Source organism: Momordica charantia (assembly GCF_013281855.1).
Source record: "Momordica charantia cultivar OHB3-1 chromosome 3 unlocalized genomic scaffold, Mcharantia_2.0 BLBB01000003.1, whole genome shotgun sequence".
Classification (NCBI taxonomy): domain Eukaryota; kingdom Viridiplantae; phylum Streptophyta; class Magnoliopsida; order Cucurbitales; family Cucurbitaceae; genus Momordica; species Momordica charantia.
Window position 1 is genome coordinate 21,387,162 of NW_028275161.1, and position 16,520 is coordinate 21,403,681.

Here is a 16,520-nt window from a genome sequence, read left to right on the forward strand (position 1 = left end):
CTACTGTAATTAATATATATATATATTTTTTATTTTGATAATTGGGAGTCAAAGTTTTATCCCTCAACAAATAGTTTTATCCCACAACAAATTTAGGAGCACCTGCACCCTTCCCGTGACCCAAACCCAAGAGGCAAAATTTTTGGCATTAAAATCGCTAGGAGACGTAAAGAGTTTTATGTACTAAACTCACTAAAAGTTCAAACATGAGATTTCTAAGTTAAGATGACCAAGAGACATCGTATCCTTGCCGACCGGACAGCTTCTATAATTAACATTATTAATTTTAAGCAATTAAGAATGTAGGCATTAATTTCTCTGAATCTTATAAACTCATGCTCCGAGGATTGAAAGAAAAATTCCAAAACTACAACCAAGTGAAATAGAAGAGTAGCTATATGACCATGACAAATAGATCTAAAACAAATGTAAACAAGAGAAGGTGAACCTGGAAGAAGCCTAAGAAGGTGGAGAAAATTAGTAGTGATTAGTGAAAAGAACTGTCCACCAACCCTTTCATGTTGTGCGAAGCAGCATTATGATGATATAAAATATCCTGTCTAAACAACATCATGATATCACAACATTTGCCTAAAATTCTGATGAGAAAAAAAACCAGAAACTGAACTTTATACAATGGCAGGGGATCATATTATCTCTATCAGACCACCGCTAAAGTAAAGCCATCATCAGGAGGAAGGAAGCAAAAGACCCATCGTAGCTACTACTCTCTACAACTACCTTCACACGAGCAAAGCTGAAGAGCTTGCGGGGCGGCGCTTCGAGAGGAGATAATTAATGGGCAACAACATGCATGAGATAAAACAATCTAACTCTCTGTTTCCCTCAGGAGGATGCAGTCAAAAGCACCAAAGAGTCTGTTGCAGCAGACGATCCGAAGGATGGTAGGAGCCATCCTTGCTTCTGGGCATGCTCCACGTAAAAAGCAAACTTCTTGCTTGCATTTGGAATGTCGAGGGCAAGGTCATCGAGGCTGTCTTTGATCCTAGAGAAGCCTTTAGTCATCTGATTGATGGTGATCAGGCCCACATTGAAGCATTCCTGCAGCAGATCTAGAATCCTGTCGTTCTTCTTCTCCATGGCCATAACCAGTGCCTTCTTCACAACCTCGTGGTTGAAGAATGGCATCGCGAGATCGCGGATACACTGGCAAGCTTCACCCACAACTCCGCCACTTTCATACTCCTCTAAGAGCTTTTGAATCTTGTCCTTTGCATCCTCCACTGCCCAGCCAGTTCCACCACCCCAGCATCTCAAAAGCCTCTCACCAGCATGACGAGCTGCAATTAATGTTCGGGCCATCCGCACAGTCTCACTTCCGGTACAATTTGGGATCAACCTGCTCGCGATATCCTCGAGATTCAGAGGAGCCAAGACATCGTCAATCACAGCTCTGGCTAGAAACAGAGCAAGCTCATTTGATGCATCCAAAATATCTAGCGCTGTATCTTCTGCAGACTCCAGCAGCATCACAAAACCATTGACTATATCCTCCGTAGAGAATATCTCGATGTGAAGAGCTGAAAGGAGCACTGAAGCCATTTCTTTTTCTCTGTTTTTCCTATCCATTGCAAGTGTAATAAGTTTCTTCAAAAAGATTGGATTATACTCCGGTGCACCAAGATCTTCTAGGCTTCGTATTAATTCAGGAATGTCATCTGAAAGAAAATATTCATGAATTATAGTCACAACCTCTTCCTTGTAGCGTCTAAGCTTTTCATCCTTGGATCCAACATCCACATCTTCATCTGAAGATTTCATAAAGGAAGCATCAAGCCATCCTTCAGATATGGCCCTTGGGATCAAAGATTCAAACAAAGATTTTGCCAATGGAATATCAAGGGCAAGGTCATCAAGGCTCTCTGCCAGCCGAGCAAACCCCTTAACCATTTGACTTGAGCTTATCAGACCTTCCTCAGCAGCTTCCTTCAGAAGCTTCAGTATCAGGGGTTCTGCTGTTCGGATCTCCATGGCAAGAGTCAAAGCCCTCTTAACAACCTCATGATGAAAGAATGAAACACCTAACTGTCTTATGCATCTGCAAGCCTCAAAAGTGTCTCCATTCTCAACAAATTCCCTCAAGAGATAAGCAATTTTTTTCTTCACTTCCTCAACTGTAAAATGTGTGCTGCCACCCCATTTTTTCTCCACAAGTTCGGCATGATGTGGGGCAGAGAGATAGCTCTTCTGAGCAGTTTGGATAACCTGAGTTCCTTTAGATGAGTCTGGCAATGCCTTCCTTGCCCTGGTTAGAAATGCTGGGGGAATTATGTCGTCAACTACAGCACGAGCTAAGAACAAAGCAAGGATATCAACTGCATCCAATATGTCCACAGCAAGATCATCAGCAGACTCGAGAAGCATAAAATATCCATCCCTTATATGGGCAGGACTCATAACATCAGCATATAAGGCTGAAATCAGAACTGAAGCCATTTCCTTCTCCTTATCATGTCTATCCATTGCCATAGAAATAAGTCGCTTAATGAAGTAAGGATGATAGTCACTCGAGCCTAAATCTCCAAGATCAGATACCGCCAATGCCACATCACCAGTACTAAAGTATTCCTCTATAGTGGATACAACAGATTTCTTATATACATCCAAGGGATCTGAGACAGTTGAACCAACAAGTTGGTATGGTTCCTATTTAGAGACGAAATGTCAGAGACACAATATATAATTAAGTTTGGAAAGAAAGATAAATCTAAAAGACTGTCAATCGATCCCAATCCACTAAATGCAATCCCACTAGCATGCATACTATTACCAGTCCTTATGTCAAGGAGTATATGGAAAATAGTGCAAGTACCACATTAGGATCACAAGTTTCCTATCATCGAACCCTAAACCATAATATATGTTAATATGAATCTTCTCTGGGATTTAGGTCCTTCATAGGACAGACGTGCATGTATGTCTTATTGTGCAATAATACACAAGAAGAGAAAATCCAACTCAATATTGAAAAGTTACCTCGCCACTGTCATAGTTAGGATCATTTCTGTCAATATGAGAATCACCATCAGTGTCAAGCAGTTTGCCCCAAGTGCCCTTTCCACCAGCCCCATCTGCCAACATTAGTATATATACTAGTGGTTAGAGAGGTAAGAACAGGACTGGCTGCTAAAATTACATCTAAAATACTAAATGATATCATGTATGATATAATAAGGTAAGACTTTGAAACTACTGGAACGTTCATTGTAGCAATGTACACTGCACAATGGCTCATGAGCAAAGGACAGAGATAAATTTCACAGGCAAGGCTGAATAAAAATCAAATCCAACTGTATATTCATTGGATAAAGAACGCCCCCTGCATACAAATTTCACAACGATAAACAAAAATTTAAAGGTTGGACGGTTGGCCAAAAAGCAATTCTGCATTATATTTCTTTTTATTTTCCTTTTTTGTATTAACTTCAAACCATTCCCTCAAAATCATAAATCGTCAAAATTTTAACAATCATAGATATTGAATATTGAACTGCAGAAATATACTAATAATATAGGATTAGACAGAAACTGGTGCAGTTAAAAATCGTAACAAAAATTTTTAAAACATTCAAAACAGTAAAAGATGTACTATAACATCCAGAAACGATTCAAATAGTCAATAAATATTCCGAGTTCTTGAGCACACATTTATGAAGAGTTCAAATATCACAAACTGTATAAATTTCAGTACTTTTAATACCGAGAGAATGAGTACTCTTAAATCACAAGTCAAAACTTATATTTCAAATCTCTTCAAACTTACACTGCTCACGACAGAGCAACGAACTCACCTTTTTTCACCCTAATGTGCTTCCCAGAGTGAGATCTACGCACATGCTTCACATTAATTCCAGGTCCCGGTACCTTTCCACCAGCAGGGGCTTTTATATGATATTCAGGAAGTGAGCCTTTGGGAGATTTTGGAGAGGAAGACAATATATCCACATTCTGACTCGCTATTTTCAGCACTTCCCGCTGCTCCTCCGTCAGAAATCCTTCATTTGAGGCCATCTATGCTGAAGACACCTACACTCCAATTATAATTCAGACAGAAAATGCACATTTAGACAGCAAAACTTTAAAAATACGATCCATATTTACAACATGCAATTATTTAAATGGTTGAAGCTTCACATCTATCTCATGCTAAAAAAAAAAATTACATCCAACCCAGGTATCACAGTATGGTAACCATTAATTAACCAAGATACCAATATAATCTAAGTCGAAATTTAATAAAGTAAAACATCAATGAGAAAATGAAATACGCCCACCCACCCAAGGCACGCACAACGGATTCATACACAACAGATTGAAATAGAAGACAAACGAAGTTACAAATCATAAACCGCAACAAAACCCCACGAATCATCCACCATAAACAGCAATTAAACACAACGCAGTCCATTTCTTACATTTCCCTCCACAACAAATAAAAACAGAGAAGAAACTAAAAAAGGAAAGAGCGAGAGAGAACAACCTATCGGCGAGCAGTGGAGATGCAAAGAAGCGAAAGAGAACACTTGGAGTGGTATTCTTCTGTGCTTGGCCCGGATCTCGAGCCAAGACAGGAGACACGAATCGGATCTCCAAATCGCGGGGAGTGGGGAGAAATGGAGGGAGTAGAAGGAGACGGATTTTGTGAAGGGAGACAAAAATGGAAGAAATGGAAACCCTAGATGGTTTATCGGAGCCGGATCCGAATTTGTCTGGTTCTTCTTCGCTCCGGTTGAGAAGGGAGGGGAAAGAAAGGGATGAGAGAGAGCAAATTAAAGAAAAAATGGGGGCCAATGAGAGGTATTTATATGGAGGCTACGGTTATAAGTACACGTCATCGAAGTTTATCCTTCGTTTCAGCAGTCCACGTGGCGCCTTGCCTTTAGCCGATCCACCGCTGTGTGTTTCCCCCGTCTTTTGCTTCCACTCGGCTCCGCGCTAACCGGTCCAGTCCCCGGAGATAATCTTTTTGCTCTTTCTTTTTTTTTTTTAATATTTATTTTTTTCCCATATATTTCTCTCCATTTACTCAAATACATGGCTCGGCTTTTTCAACTTCCCAACTCTTTTGATTTCTTTTCTCGTTAAATTACAAATTTTTAGTTAACTTTTCCCGTTAATATATTCATAAACTCTCAGTTTTGTATTTAAACTCTGAACGTTTAATTGTATCTAATTGCCTTTTTTTTTCAAATTTCATGTCTAGTATGTTATTGACGTATTTGATATTTTTCTAAATTCGTAAATTTATATGCCATAAAGTTGAATTTTGTTTCCCGTAAGACTTTGAACCTTTTGATTTTGTGTCGATCCATTTGACATTTTTTTTAAACTCGTTAACTTATTTGGCATAAAATTGATTTTGTGTGTAATAGAACCCTAGTCTTTTAATTTTGTGTATAATAGGTTCATGACTAGATTTTGGAATTTTAACATTTTTTTTTCATATTTTTATCCTAATCTCAAACTCGAGTAATCTAAAATGTATGTGGTGGACATCTAGTAGCTTAGTCTATAGTGGGTGGAATGAGTACAGATACTGATTTGTAAAGTATTTCATTCTCAAAATAGTTTTTGGGATTGGAGACGAGAGAATGATTTTGGAAATGAATTTATGACGAGATGATATTCTGAAAATAGTTTTAACGTATGAAGCAAGTTGTTGCCCTTGGATGCCTAAGCACTTATGGCATTTATAGATACCTTAAATTCAACAACAATAATGGTCTCTTAGCCATAGTCACTCTATTTGTTGATGATCTACATTAAATTGAGGAAGATCATGATTTTTTATCTTTTGACCTCATAATTGTACAAGATAAGACACGGTCAAGATTTTAAATGTCGGTTGACATGTCTACATATTTCCATTACTAAAACTATTAATGAAAATTAAAAAAAAATATCACAAATAAGAACATAAAAACTAAGAAGAAGAATTTTAAATTTTAAAATTATTTAAGCGTGTGAAATACTCATTTATCATTATTTGTTCCCAATTTAAACCGATGGCATGAGTGATTAGTGGGAAAATTAAGTAGTATCTTTAAAAAAATCCAATATTTTAAAGGAAAAAAAAGTGGTGTGATAATTTAGAGGATCATTTTTCAATGAGATTTGCTGTTTGCTTAAATATGAAGAAATGGAAATTAGAATACGCCATCATAAAATTCTTCCATTTTCTTAGTAGAGAACAAACCCCTTTCTAACTTTAACACGTGATAAAAGAAGAGCTTAGTTCTCCTTTTTTCGTAATGTACAATATTCTTCATCATTAGTTACCAATCTGTTGTGCCAATGTAGGCCCATTTGGAGCAACAAAGGGCCTACACATTTGCCAAATTATGGGCTTTCTCAGCCCATACTATGATGATTCAAAAGCCCAAATGGGTGGTCCATTCAACTCTTTGCCTCCATGGGAGAAACTCTCTGAGTTTTCACATGCTTTCTCTTGTTCTTCCAGAACTCATCTTTCTTGCCCTTTTTCTTGGCTTTCACCATCCCCATTTTGCTGTTTATTATACCCAGAATGGCACTCTTGTCTTTCCTGTTCTTTGTAGCAAGTTTTACATCCAAAATTGCTCTAAGTTTCTGGTATGACTTCACATCTGGCACCTGTCCACTTTTTACCATCTTCTTGTGATAGAAGAAAGCTCGTTTGAAGTCGCGAACACGAACATAGGCGTAGATCATGGTTGAATAAGTAACCGAGTCGGGTTTTAGTTCTCGAGCAGCCATCTCCTGCAGCAGCTGTGGCATCTTTGCATGTTGCCCTCCCCTTGCATATGCATTCATCAACATATTGTATGTCATGACGGTTGGTTGCAATCCAATCTTTCCAAACTCAGAAATCACATCTCTAGCTTCAACATAATGACCCTGTTTTGCAAACCCATCTAGCAGTATGTTGAATGTTACTCTTGTCCCTTCTATTTTTTCTCTAATCATAAGTTTCCAAATCTTCATCAATGCCACAGTGTCACCCGCACGCCTAAATGCATCGAGCAGAGTCGTGTAAGTTTCAATGGATGGCTTTAAACCTTCTCGTTGCATGTTCTCGAATGTCAAGTAGGCTTTCTCGTGCCAACCGCTTACAGAATAGGCATGGATAAGAGCTGTATATGAATGTGAAGTTGGCCTAATGCCATTTTTCTTCATCCTCAAAAATGCATCTGCAGCCATGTCACTCATTTTCTTTTGCCTTCCATAAGCACTAATCAAGCAAGTGTATGACTTCACATTAGGCTCAAAACCCACATCCTTCATCTCAAGCATAAGCTTCTCAACAACCTCAGGTTGCATCCTCCTACTGTATGCATCCATCAAAACGTTATATGTTGCACTAGTCGGTTTCACCCCTTTAGCTTTCATTTCAGCAAAGAGACCTTCGGCTTCCTCGATTTGGTTCGATTTACTAAAAGCATCCAAGATCGTGTTATACACGATCGCATTCGAAGCAACCCCCTTCTTCTCCATCTCCAATTGGATGATAAGCGCTTGACTCTTGAGCCCCTCGTCGCAGAACGATTTAATCAGGGCACCCAAAACTTCTGGACTCCATTTTACTCCTTTCTTGTTCATTTTCTCAAAGTAATCCCAGGAATCCTTTGCACTGCGGCCGATTTTTCTCATGACTGTGATCATTATAGAACATGTCACATGATCTGGATTAACATTATTTGTTTCCATGGCCTCATAGACCTTGCAAGCATCATTATACCTAAAAGTTATAACATGGAAATGAGGATTAGAGAATAATCAAAGTCGAGCCTCCCCAACTACTACGACTACCTCGAAAGATATAAACCATGCTATTTCCCCCCAAAAAAATATGACTTCAAATAATTTGTATTTGACAGCCAATTTGAAGGCTAGTTCTTCCATATACCAGAAGGTTTATTCAAGTATTGTTTTCATTGGATTGGAAGAGTATGGCACAGAACCCTGTCTTTCCTCTCCCCATAAATCATATGTGAACAGAACATAGATTAAGGAGGGATTAATACTAACAAGGTGTAGTTCTACTTAATTTTGATAAAAATAGAAAAGAAAGATCTACTTATATATGCTATTCTAAAGGGTGCTATGATGATAAAGATCTTCGAATATTCTGAAATATGCTCAATATCCTGCTTCGAGTTTATAAGTTTGATAACGTTTTCATTTCTTGCTCTATTTCCTTTTTTAAATAAAGAAAAATATAATTGCATGGCATCAACTCTATAGATTCAAGAAGGATACAATTTTTAGAATGTTTCTAGAAGAAATGAGAAACAACACACATAAATAGTTGTCAAATATTTAAATTTCTTAATAAAATTGAAAATGAAAACAAGATACGAGAACGTTACTAAACAAACCCCTCAGTATCCCTGGCATCTCTTGAAGTTGGTTTTGGGGCGGGCGAAATCCATAGATTAGTAGGGGTAGACTATAAGCATCAAAAGGAAAACAAAATGCTGTGATGTTTCAAAATGGCATGCCTCAACTTACACAAAACCCCTAATCCCCATGGCAAGCAACTTATCAGAAATTTATCATTTCAACAGCTCCGAGTTCAATCCAAGTTCCTCCATAAAGATAAATGATGACAGATGACTAGATTAAGCAGCAAGAAAAATTATCAACTATAGAACAAACAGAACATAAACAATGTCATAAATTTAGGCCTATCTCGTACCTGTTACAGAACATGAGCCCAGACATTGCTGAATTATACACATGAACATCCTGGAATTCCTTCTTGAGCGGAAGGTTCTTGAACAATACCATAATTTTTTCTCCCATTCCAGCTCTCCCCAGCGACGGAAAAATAAGAGAATAAGCACGAGGTGTAACAAGCGAAGGCTCCTGCAAACCCATCCATTCAAAGAAATACAAGCAACATACCACAAGATTCTCCTCACCCAACAAACGTAACACCTCCATACATTGTTTCTCCCCAATTCTCCCATCGAAATCTGCCAAAGCCTCTCCCAGGGTCGTATTTTCCGGCAAGTTCCTCGCAGTTCGCATAATGTCTCCGACGACGCCGTCAGGTAAGGCCCTAAAATTCTGACTCACAGAACTCAATTGTCCGGCGACTTCGTCGATTGTAATTTCAGCTTCATCCGCAAATTCGGAACCAGAGGCAAGATGCCAAGAAGAACGGCGATTCTTCTGAAGGGAGACTTTGCTTTCGCGCTGGGGGTCTTGCGTCGTTGAAGTGCGTGATTTGAAGAATCTGAACAGTGGGTCATCCCAATCTTCCATCTTGTTTCCTTCATGGCGATGAGCTCCTTTAACTTCTTCTTCTTCTTCTTGTTCCTCGTTTTCCTCGAGAAAAGGGAGGAAAATCGGGGATGGAGACTGAGTGGTGGGATTTGGAGATGTTGCACATGAGCAGACGAGTTTCTGGGTATTGAATTGAAAAAACAAGTGAGAATTGGGAGAGTATTGGTTCAGATTGGGCTTGCGAATGGAATGAAATGAGTTGAGGAAGTGGTGTTGGTGCGCAAGAGCCATGGGAGCTTGGTTTTCGGATAGGTCGCTGCTCAGTGATGAGCCGGAGGCTGTAAGGCGGGAACTTCACGGTTCATCGCGTCATCGGTTCGAGTTATGGAGCTTTCTTTGGACCAACCCGAAAATTCGAATTCATCGATTCTTCTACTCGATGCCTAACCCAACCCAGATCGGTGAATCCGATTTTTGGGATGCAACGCGAACCCAACAACAGATCTTAAACACAAAACGTTGGGATGAGAGTGAAAATCGTGAGAGACGAGTTTGAAATGAGAGTGAGTACCTGCGGGGAACGGCGGCATGAGAGAGAGAGCGAGCGAACTGGGCGGTCGTGAGAGATGAGAGTGTGACACGTTCGCCGGCGGCTTGTTTATGTAAATAAATCCTAAAATCTAATCTAATGCTCCATTGGAAATGAATTTCAAAATCTGATTTTGAAATTCCTCTCAGAGGTTCCAAACAGGGGTAAAAAAAATATTTATATAAAATTGGTTCAGTTCGAGTGGAATCGAAAATTTGATAAACCAACTAATCGTTCTTTAAAACACTAGAATATTATCTAACCCAACCCAACTCATATTGTAACGACACATTAAAATAAAAAATTAAATAAAATTTTGTAATATTTTACACGTCAATGAATAAAAGTTGTACACAAATAAAATTGTAAAACAATTAGTTAAAAAGTTACCAACGTTTGCTCAAAATGTATTTCTAAAATATTTATAAAACATTAAATGTTAAAGATAGTATCAAAACTTTAGAAAGAATTTGGGTATTTTTCAAACAAAACACAAAGTTTAATGTAATCCTGTAATCCTCCATGTTTCTTTAATTAATATATATTAAAAGATTTAAAATAAATTGAAAAAATTATTTGTGTTCCTATGAAGCGATTAATCTATTGAAGTAATCTTGGATGACTGAGGTTCAATTGAGTTGGCAAATTTCATTGCCTGAAATCCTTCGAAAATGTAACGCAGAACTAGAACATATATATATATATTAAAAAAAAAAGAACTAGAACATATATTATGAATTCAAGAAATGAAATTGATTGTGCTCCTGTGTCCTATGACGCTTCTAAATAAACATCTCACATGAATTAAACCATGTTTGGCCTCTGTGGCAGCAGAAGATTATAGAACTTATCATGTAAGAAGAAATTCTTCCCTTTGCTATCAACAGCCTTTTTCCATCCACACCACCCACCACCAACAATTTTCTTGATGTCATCGCTTCCTGTGTAATGAGGATCCAGTATTAAAAACGCACAATCTCCGCTGGCTTCATTGTAATCAACTCCCAACAGCGTATATGCAAGAACACCACCTCCTGTACAATAGAAGGAGATCAATAATCTTGAGCGCACGAAAAATTAAGTACAGATTCCAGTTTTACCAGATCATCTACGACGAACTCACCAATCATAATCGGAGTTCCTTGATTCTCGAAGTGTGCAGCCAATTCTCTACATTTTTCGGGAAGTTCGGCCCCGGATCTGACATTTATGATTTTGCAGCTCACCTACAAAAAACACACATCTTTTTTTCTTAATCTTAAACAGTTGTTGTGCAAGATGATGTATTGATTATCCTTTTGCTACACAACAATGTTTCATAACGAAAATAGCAACTTACACCGAGCAATTTGTCAAGAACAAAGCTCAATTCGATGGCACCAATCCATTCACGTGACCCGATGAATGAATCGTCCTTGTCTCCAATTTCCACTAGTGCTTCTTGTATTTCCCTAAAGAAGGTAACTGGTTAAGCAATATTGCTATATTCAAACTACAGATAATACAAAGTACTTGCAAATTCAACCACATAGCTATTGTTTCGGATAGGCAAATTGTCTGATTTCATTCTCGTGATAAATGGAACTGTAGGTGATAGGAGGCAAAGAAAGTTAATTTAGAGTAGTCATACCAAGTTCCAGCTAATTCGTACCTATGAGAAGGGACATGTATGGAAGTATAATGTTGGAGTCTGAACCATGAAATGATGGTTTGCAAAGACCGGTAAGCACAACCCCAGCCCTACAAGTAAAACACAAGTAGTTACTGTAATCATAGTAAAAGTGAAAGTAATCTCTTCCACCCAAGAAGGGGGAATATCTCCAAAAACATCATACACCACTACTGAAGCACACCCGTAGAGTAAAGACGTCCTTCAAAACAATCAAAATTGCCAAAGCTTCTATCTATCTTATGCAGAAGAATGATTTTATGTTGACTTCATTGTTCTCTTCCAGAAGAGAGCAAATCAAATAGTGTTATTTACTACAGTCTTCCTTCGATGCATCCTATGTTTTCAAAATTCAGAGAAACCCTAAAGGATAATATTCTTAATATAAAATATTTGATAACATCAATCAGAATTTTTTAAGTTAATTATTATCACTTTGTAACTGTCAGGTGCACGTCTGTTTTTACTAAATTCATTGTATATTCAATAGCTTAACACACTACAACTTCTAGGTAAATGGAAAGTTCCAATACCGAGTCATTGAAACCTTCTTGAAGATAATGATAGTACTCATATGACCCTTGAACCAGAGACATTTGGCCACCTGAAACTGCATAATATAAATTTGATTAACTAAGAGTCTAATGCAATAACATAAAAGACAATATTTGAGAAAAATACTAGCAACCTACCACCGCTGCTTGGAATTCCAATATGAACATCTTTGAGCAAATAGGAACCTGGTAAGATCATTAAATAACAAGATATTAGCATTGAAAATCCAACAAAAGAGAAAGGAGAACAAAGATTGGGTTTGTTCTGTACGTGCTTTTGAATAATACTGACCCTTTCGTGTAGAACTGTCTTTCCTACCAGAGAAATCCAAGGCACTAGCACTTCTTAGCACAGGACGATCAAAAGGTAGCCCTAACCTTAAGTGTAGGGCTTTCCTTATTTCAACTGCACAGAAAAATGGTTAAAATTACAAATGATTAAAGTTAAGCACATCATAACAACTTAAACAGAAGAATTATCAGTTGCAAAATGATAAACTTTCCAATTCCTCTTTGAAATCTCCTGCTTAGAGAAGAATACACTGTTCCAATAGTAATAAATTAAAGATCACATTTTCTCAAGTATCATGCAAATTATTGGCCCCACTAAAACCAGTAAAGGGAGGAAGTACTAACGGATTAATGATGCTTGTACAATTAGCTAAAATGCCAATTGACAATTTACCATAATTCTAATGACATTTGTATTTTCACCATATGATGTCAATAAGCAAGATTGGTAACTCAACACGTGATTTAATTTTATCGGAGGTCGTGCACCTTAATAGCTAGCAGAAAGCGTTGTGGTTTTACCTTGCTTCATTTCAGTCTCCCCGTAAGTGAGTTCATAGATAACAGTTATTGGATGCAAAAATCCAGGAGGGCAAAAATGATATGGTACTAGCTGCAGAAGCAAAGATCCTTGAAATTAACAGGAGCAAGTAAAAAAAATTAGAAAATAAAATTATTATCAAAAAAAACATCAGAGGGACACAAGTAGGCTCCTAAGATCTATTACTGATGAGACGTGCAAATATACAGTATGGATTAGGTCAAAAGTTGCAACGGAAGAGATAGGAAAACCAGATCAAAGAGAAGGAAAAATAACTGTTTAAAAGAAACCATGAAAAGAGGACAATGTCTGTTTAAGAAAATCATTAAAAGAGGAAAGTAGATTTTGGTTTGTGCCACAAGCAATGGATAAGAAATTGAAGAGCCTGATCATTATACCTGAGGCAGTTGCTTTAAAAGGTTGGGTAAGATTGCATTCTTCATTGAGTTCAACTGATCAACTAAACCCGGAATGACCAATGTCGAAACAGCACAAGTTAACGGAAGAAACTTGGCAGCATAACAGAGAACTTCTACCTTAAAATCAACCACCAAAAGCCTGGGCTTGCCCATAGCTGAAAGTACATAAGTTTAACTTCCATTAGGAGTGGCAAGAACATCTATTCCATGACAAACATTTGCTCATTACCACTTTAACGACTGGAGAGGTAAAGTTATGAAGTAAATACTGACGTCAATAACTACCTGGAAAGTACTCTACAACTGGTGCATTAGATTTTTGAGACTTTTCCGAGCTATTTAGTAGAACACTTACTTGGACTATATCTGCATTCTAAGAAGAAAAGCTCTTGAAAAACTAGGGCTGAGATCCCATTCTAATTACTTAAGGTGAAACAAAATAAAAACACTAAGAGAATCACTCAAACTCCTATATGTCACATAAAGTCTTTCGTGCCATAAAACACCTGAAAAAAAATCAATACCTCTGAAGAAAACACTGTGGACTCAGTTTTACTTTTGGAACAGAAGTTTGCACATGGCACAGACGTTCCTTCGGCATTTCGGGTGCCTTCACTCAGATGCTTAAATTTTGAGACATTAATTTGGAAATCCATCTGTGAACCACGTAGAATGACCGGACAAGGATCTTCATTGGAGTTTTTACATGATGGTTCCACAACATATACAACATGTGGGTCCCTCAACTTGGAAACAACTAATTCTGTGGCATGGATGTACGTCTTCTCAACATCTGAAAGATATGGGAGTTCAAATTGATGTTGAGATATCTCTCTTATTAAATAAAAGTAAGAAAAGAGATGAACGGGATAAATCATTACAGCCATTCATAATTGACAAGGCTTACATTTACCAAAACTGAGAAAGCATAAGTATAGTATCCCTCTCATATGCAATAAGTTATGGTATCTAAACAAAAGCCACCGTTTAAACTTCACCTGATGGACTGTCGAAAGGAATATAGAGCGGTACGTTAATCGGTAGTTCGCACCGGAGCAGACAACCTCTCTCCCAAATATATTTTTCAGGGTTATTTTCATATATAACAGAGGGAACAGAATCGATGCTCTTGCAATTTTCAGACTCGGAGACAAAAAAGTGAATATCTGTGGAATTGATATCAGCAACAGCTCCAATCATCAATTGGGTCTCTGCTTTCTCACCATGAGATAGAAGCTGACTCAATCTCCGCGCTGCATCAATCGCCTTGCTCGCATGTTCTTCGACGTTGAAATTTCCAACAACCCATGCTCCAATTATATAAAAACCCTTCAATAACAACGTACGGAGCTCTTCTGCTCAGAAAAGCAGATTAAGTTCCTCAATTCTAATTCGAAAGGCAAAAAATCAAATTCACTCTAGGAAATGGTTGAATCAAACAACTAATGAATAATTCTAATGCAGGTTATCTTCGAGTGAAACTTATTACAATATGCTTACCTGCTTCCTTGTGGAAATCAGGCGAAACAGATTCGGGTGGAGACAAATAGTGGATGCATCTGAGAGTGGAGACGATAGTCAAAGGCGATAGAAAGGGCGATCCGATGAGCCACTGAAGAGCCGGCTCCTTTTTCTGGAGAACAAGCCTGGGGGGCAGAACTCTGATACTTCTTTTCTCGTCGACTTCCTCCATGGATGCTCGCTCCAAGCTCGCTGCTCTTGGAGCGCGAACTGTAAATTCTTCGCCTACAGTTCCATAACGCATACGCATACAGCCGCAGAAATTGTAGTAATGGGCTGGGTTGAAGAGGCCCAAATACCACAACGAAGCCCAGTTAGTTATCTCTTTCCAGGCCCAAAACCTGACCGCGTGAACTGGGCCTCGTTCATTGAGCTACCAGTGGCCCACAATATGGGACTTAACTTTCCATTTTTATTGCATTTACACGGTTTTTTTTTTTTTTTGCAGTACTCTTATGCAGTCTATAACATTTCAAGAAAAATATTATTTAATATTTTCATGTCACAGAGAAGTATAATGAATTATGGTTCTAAGTTGAGTATTGAACTCCGGAAAGAATTAATTTTTATTCGAATTTCCACCATTTATTTGAAATATAATACTCTTTAAAAATGTTTCGATTAAGGGTATTTGAAAAGAAAAAAAAATCTTCCCTTTTTATAGGACACCATGGAAAAACATTTAACAGTATTTTAAGATGTAGTGGCTGCTTGTTTACTCTAACTAATGGTCTTATACTTTTTTTTTTTTTGTTAAAAGTTAACGAAGCTTTATAATTTTTTTAAAAATAATAATATTTTAAAATGGATTTTTCATATTTGAAAATTTTCCAAGACCTCAACGACATTTTTTGAAAAAAAAAAACGAAAACAGTGCAAATTAATAATTTGTAGGCGTCATTTATATTTAAAAATTATTTGATATAACCTTCTTTATTTAAATAAAAATCGGTCATTCTCAATTAATGATTCATCATTGATTCATAATTATCTATTCAAGAAGTACAGTATTTCATTATACTAAATTACAAATAATCCGATGAAATACATATAAATAGTATATGAAATATTAAGCTATCTTTATCAATAATATCTACTTGAACCATTTTAAAGTAAAATCCTAAGATCTTTAAAAATAATTTATGTTCGAAAAAACAAAAATATATTTCAAAGAGAGAGACACATTATCTATGCTATTGTGACATTGCATCCAATTCATATATATTGTTACTAATATCATTATTCATGATTATGAAATAACATTGAAAATGTTTTTGTTTTTTTAATTATAAAGGTGCATCTTGATTTATAGTACAAACTTGTTGTCATATCATACAAATATCTTTGCATGGTAAAGAGACCAAATCTACGAACCTCGATTAGTTAGCGTGCTAAACAAGTAGAGGACATGCAAAAAAGAGCAAACACTTTGACACTCAAGTCATTAGCTGGCTGATTTATACTTGAGAGACAATATTGTTTCGCATACCTGAAATTGAGGTGGGAGGTCGCTATTTATAGGCGGAGCTTTCGACAGGGCTTCTGACAAGCTTCCAACGATTGTCCGACAGTCCGAGAATTGCAGTTTGTTGTCATGAATGATATTAAAATTATATACCTACAGAATTGTCATTTGATTGACTCGGCTGATAACTCAGGCGATCGAAATGTGAGACTTGGGTCGGCTCGCATTGAACATAAGTTG

The 16,520-nt window shown here is 37.3% G+C and overlaps 3 protein-coding genes across 5 annotated transcripts; all 3 read right to left on the reverse strand.

The window, feature by feature from the left end:
- Positions 1-468: 468 nt before the first annotated feature.
- On the reverse strand, positions 469-4,799 carry LOC111008723 (MA3 DOMAIN-CONTAINING TRANSLATION REGULATORY FACTOR 1). Its single transcript, XM_022281506.2, has 4 exons — positions 4,502-4,799; positions 3,813-4,047; positions 2,998-3,092; positions 469-2,667 (listed from the first exon to the last, which is right to left on the reverse strand). The coding sequence occupies exons 2-4, from the start codon at positions 4,030-4,032 to the stop codon at positions 847-849; spliced, it is 2,136 nt and encodes a 711-aa protein (XP_022137198.1). The 5' UTR covers positions 4,033-4,047; positions 4,502-4,799; the 3' UTR covers positions 469-846.
- A 1,368-nt stretch (positions 4,800-6,167) lies between these two features.
- EMB1006 (Pentatricopeptide repeat (PPR) superfamily protein) lies at positions 6,168-9,947 on the reverse strand. The gene is made up of 2 exons (XM_022281962.2): positions 8,699-9,947; positions 6,168-7,738 (listed from the first exon to the last, which is right to left on the reverse strand). Exons 1-2 carry the CDS (start codon positions 9,520-9,522, stop codon positions 6,418-6,420), a joined length of 2,145 nt encoding a protein of 714 aa, XP_022137654.1. The 5' UTR covers positions 9,523-9,947; the 3' UTR covers positions 6,168-6,417.
- A 547-nt stretch (positions 9,948-10,494) lies between these two features.
- Positions 10,495-15,057, reverse strand: LOC111008858 (Peptidase C78, ubiquitin fold modifier-specific peptidase 1/ 2). Of its 3 annotated transcripts, none has more exons than XM_022281706.2 (13): positions 14,795-15,057; positions 14,293-14,646; positions 13,819-14,087; positions 13,580-13,667; positions 13,274-13,449; positions 12,857-12,947; positions 12,336-12,449; positions 12,182-12,229; positions 12,023-12,099; positions 11,472-11,560; positions 11,160-11,271; positions 10,944-11,046; positions 10,495-10,854 (listed from the first exon to the last, which is right to left on the reverse strand). In XM_022281706.2, exons 1-13 carry the CDS (start codon positions 14,985-14,987, stop codon positions 10,625-10,627), a joined length of 1,944 nt encoding a protein of 647 aa, XP_022137398.1. In that variant the 5' UTR covers positions 14,988-15,057; the 3' UTR covers positions 10,495-10,624. The 3 variants fall into 3 exon arrangements, with proteins under 3 accessions (XP_022137398.1, XP_022137397.1, XP_087978234.1); XM_022281705.2 differs by having other exon boundaries at positions 14,293-14,649; positions 14,795-15,056; XM_088122108.1 differs by having other exon boundaries at positions 14,293-14,681; positions 14,795-14,933.
- Between the last annotated feature and the right edge of the window lie 1,463 nt (positions 15,058-16,520).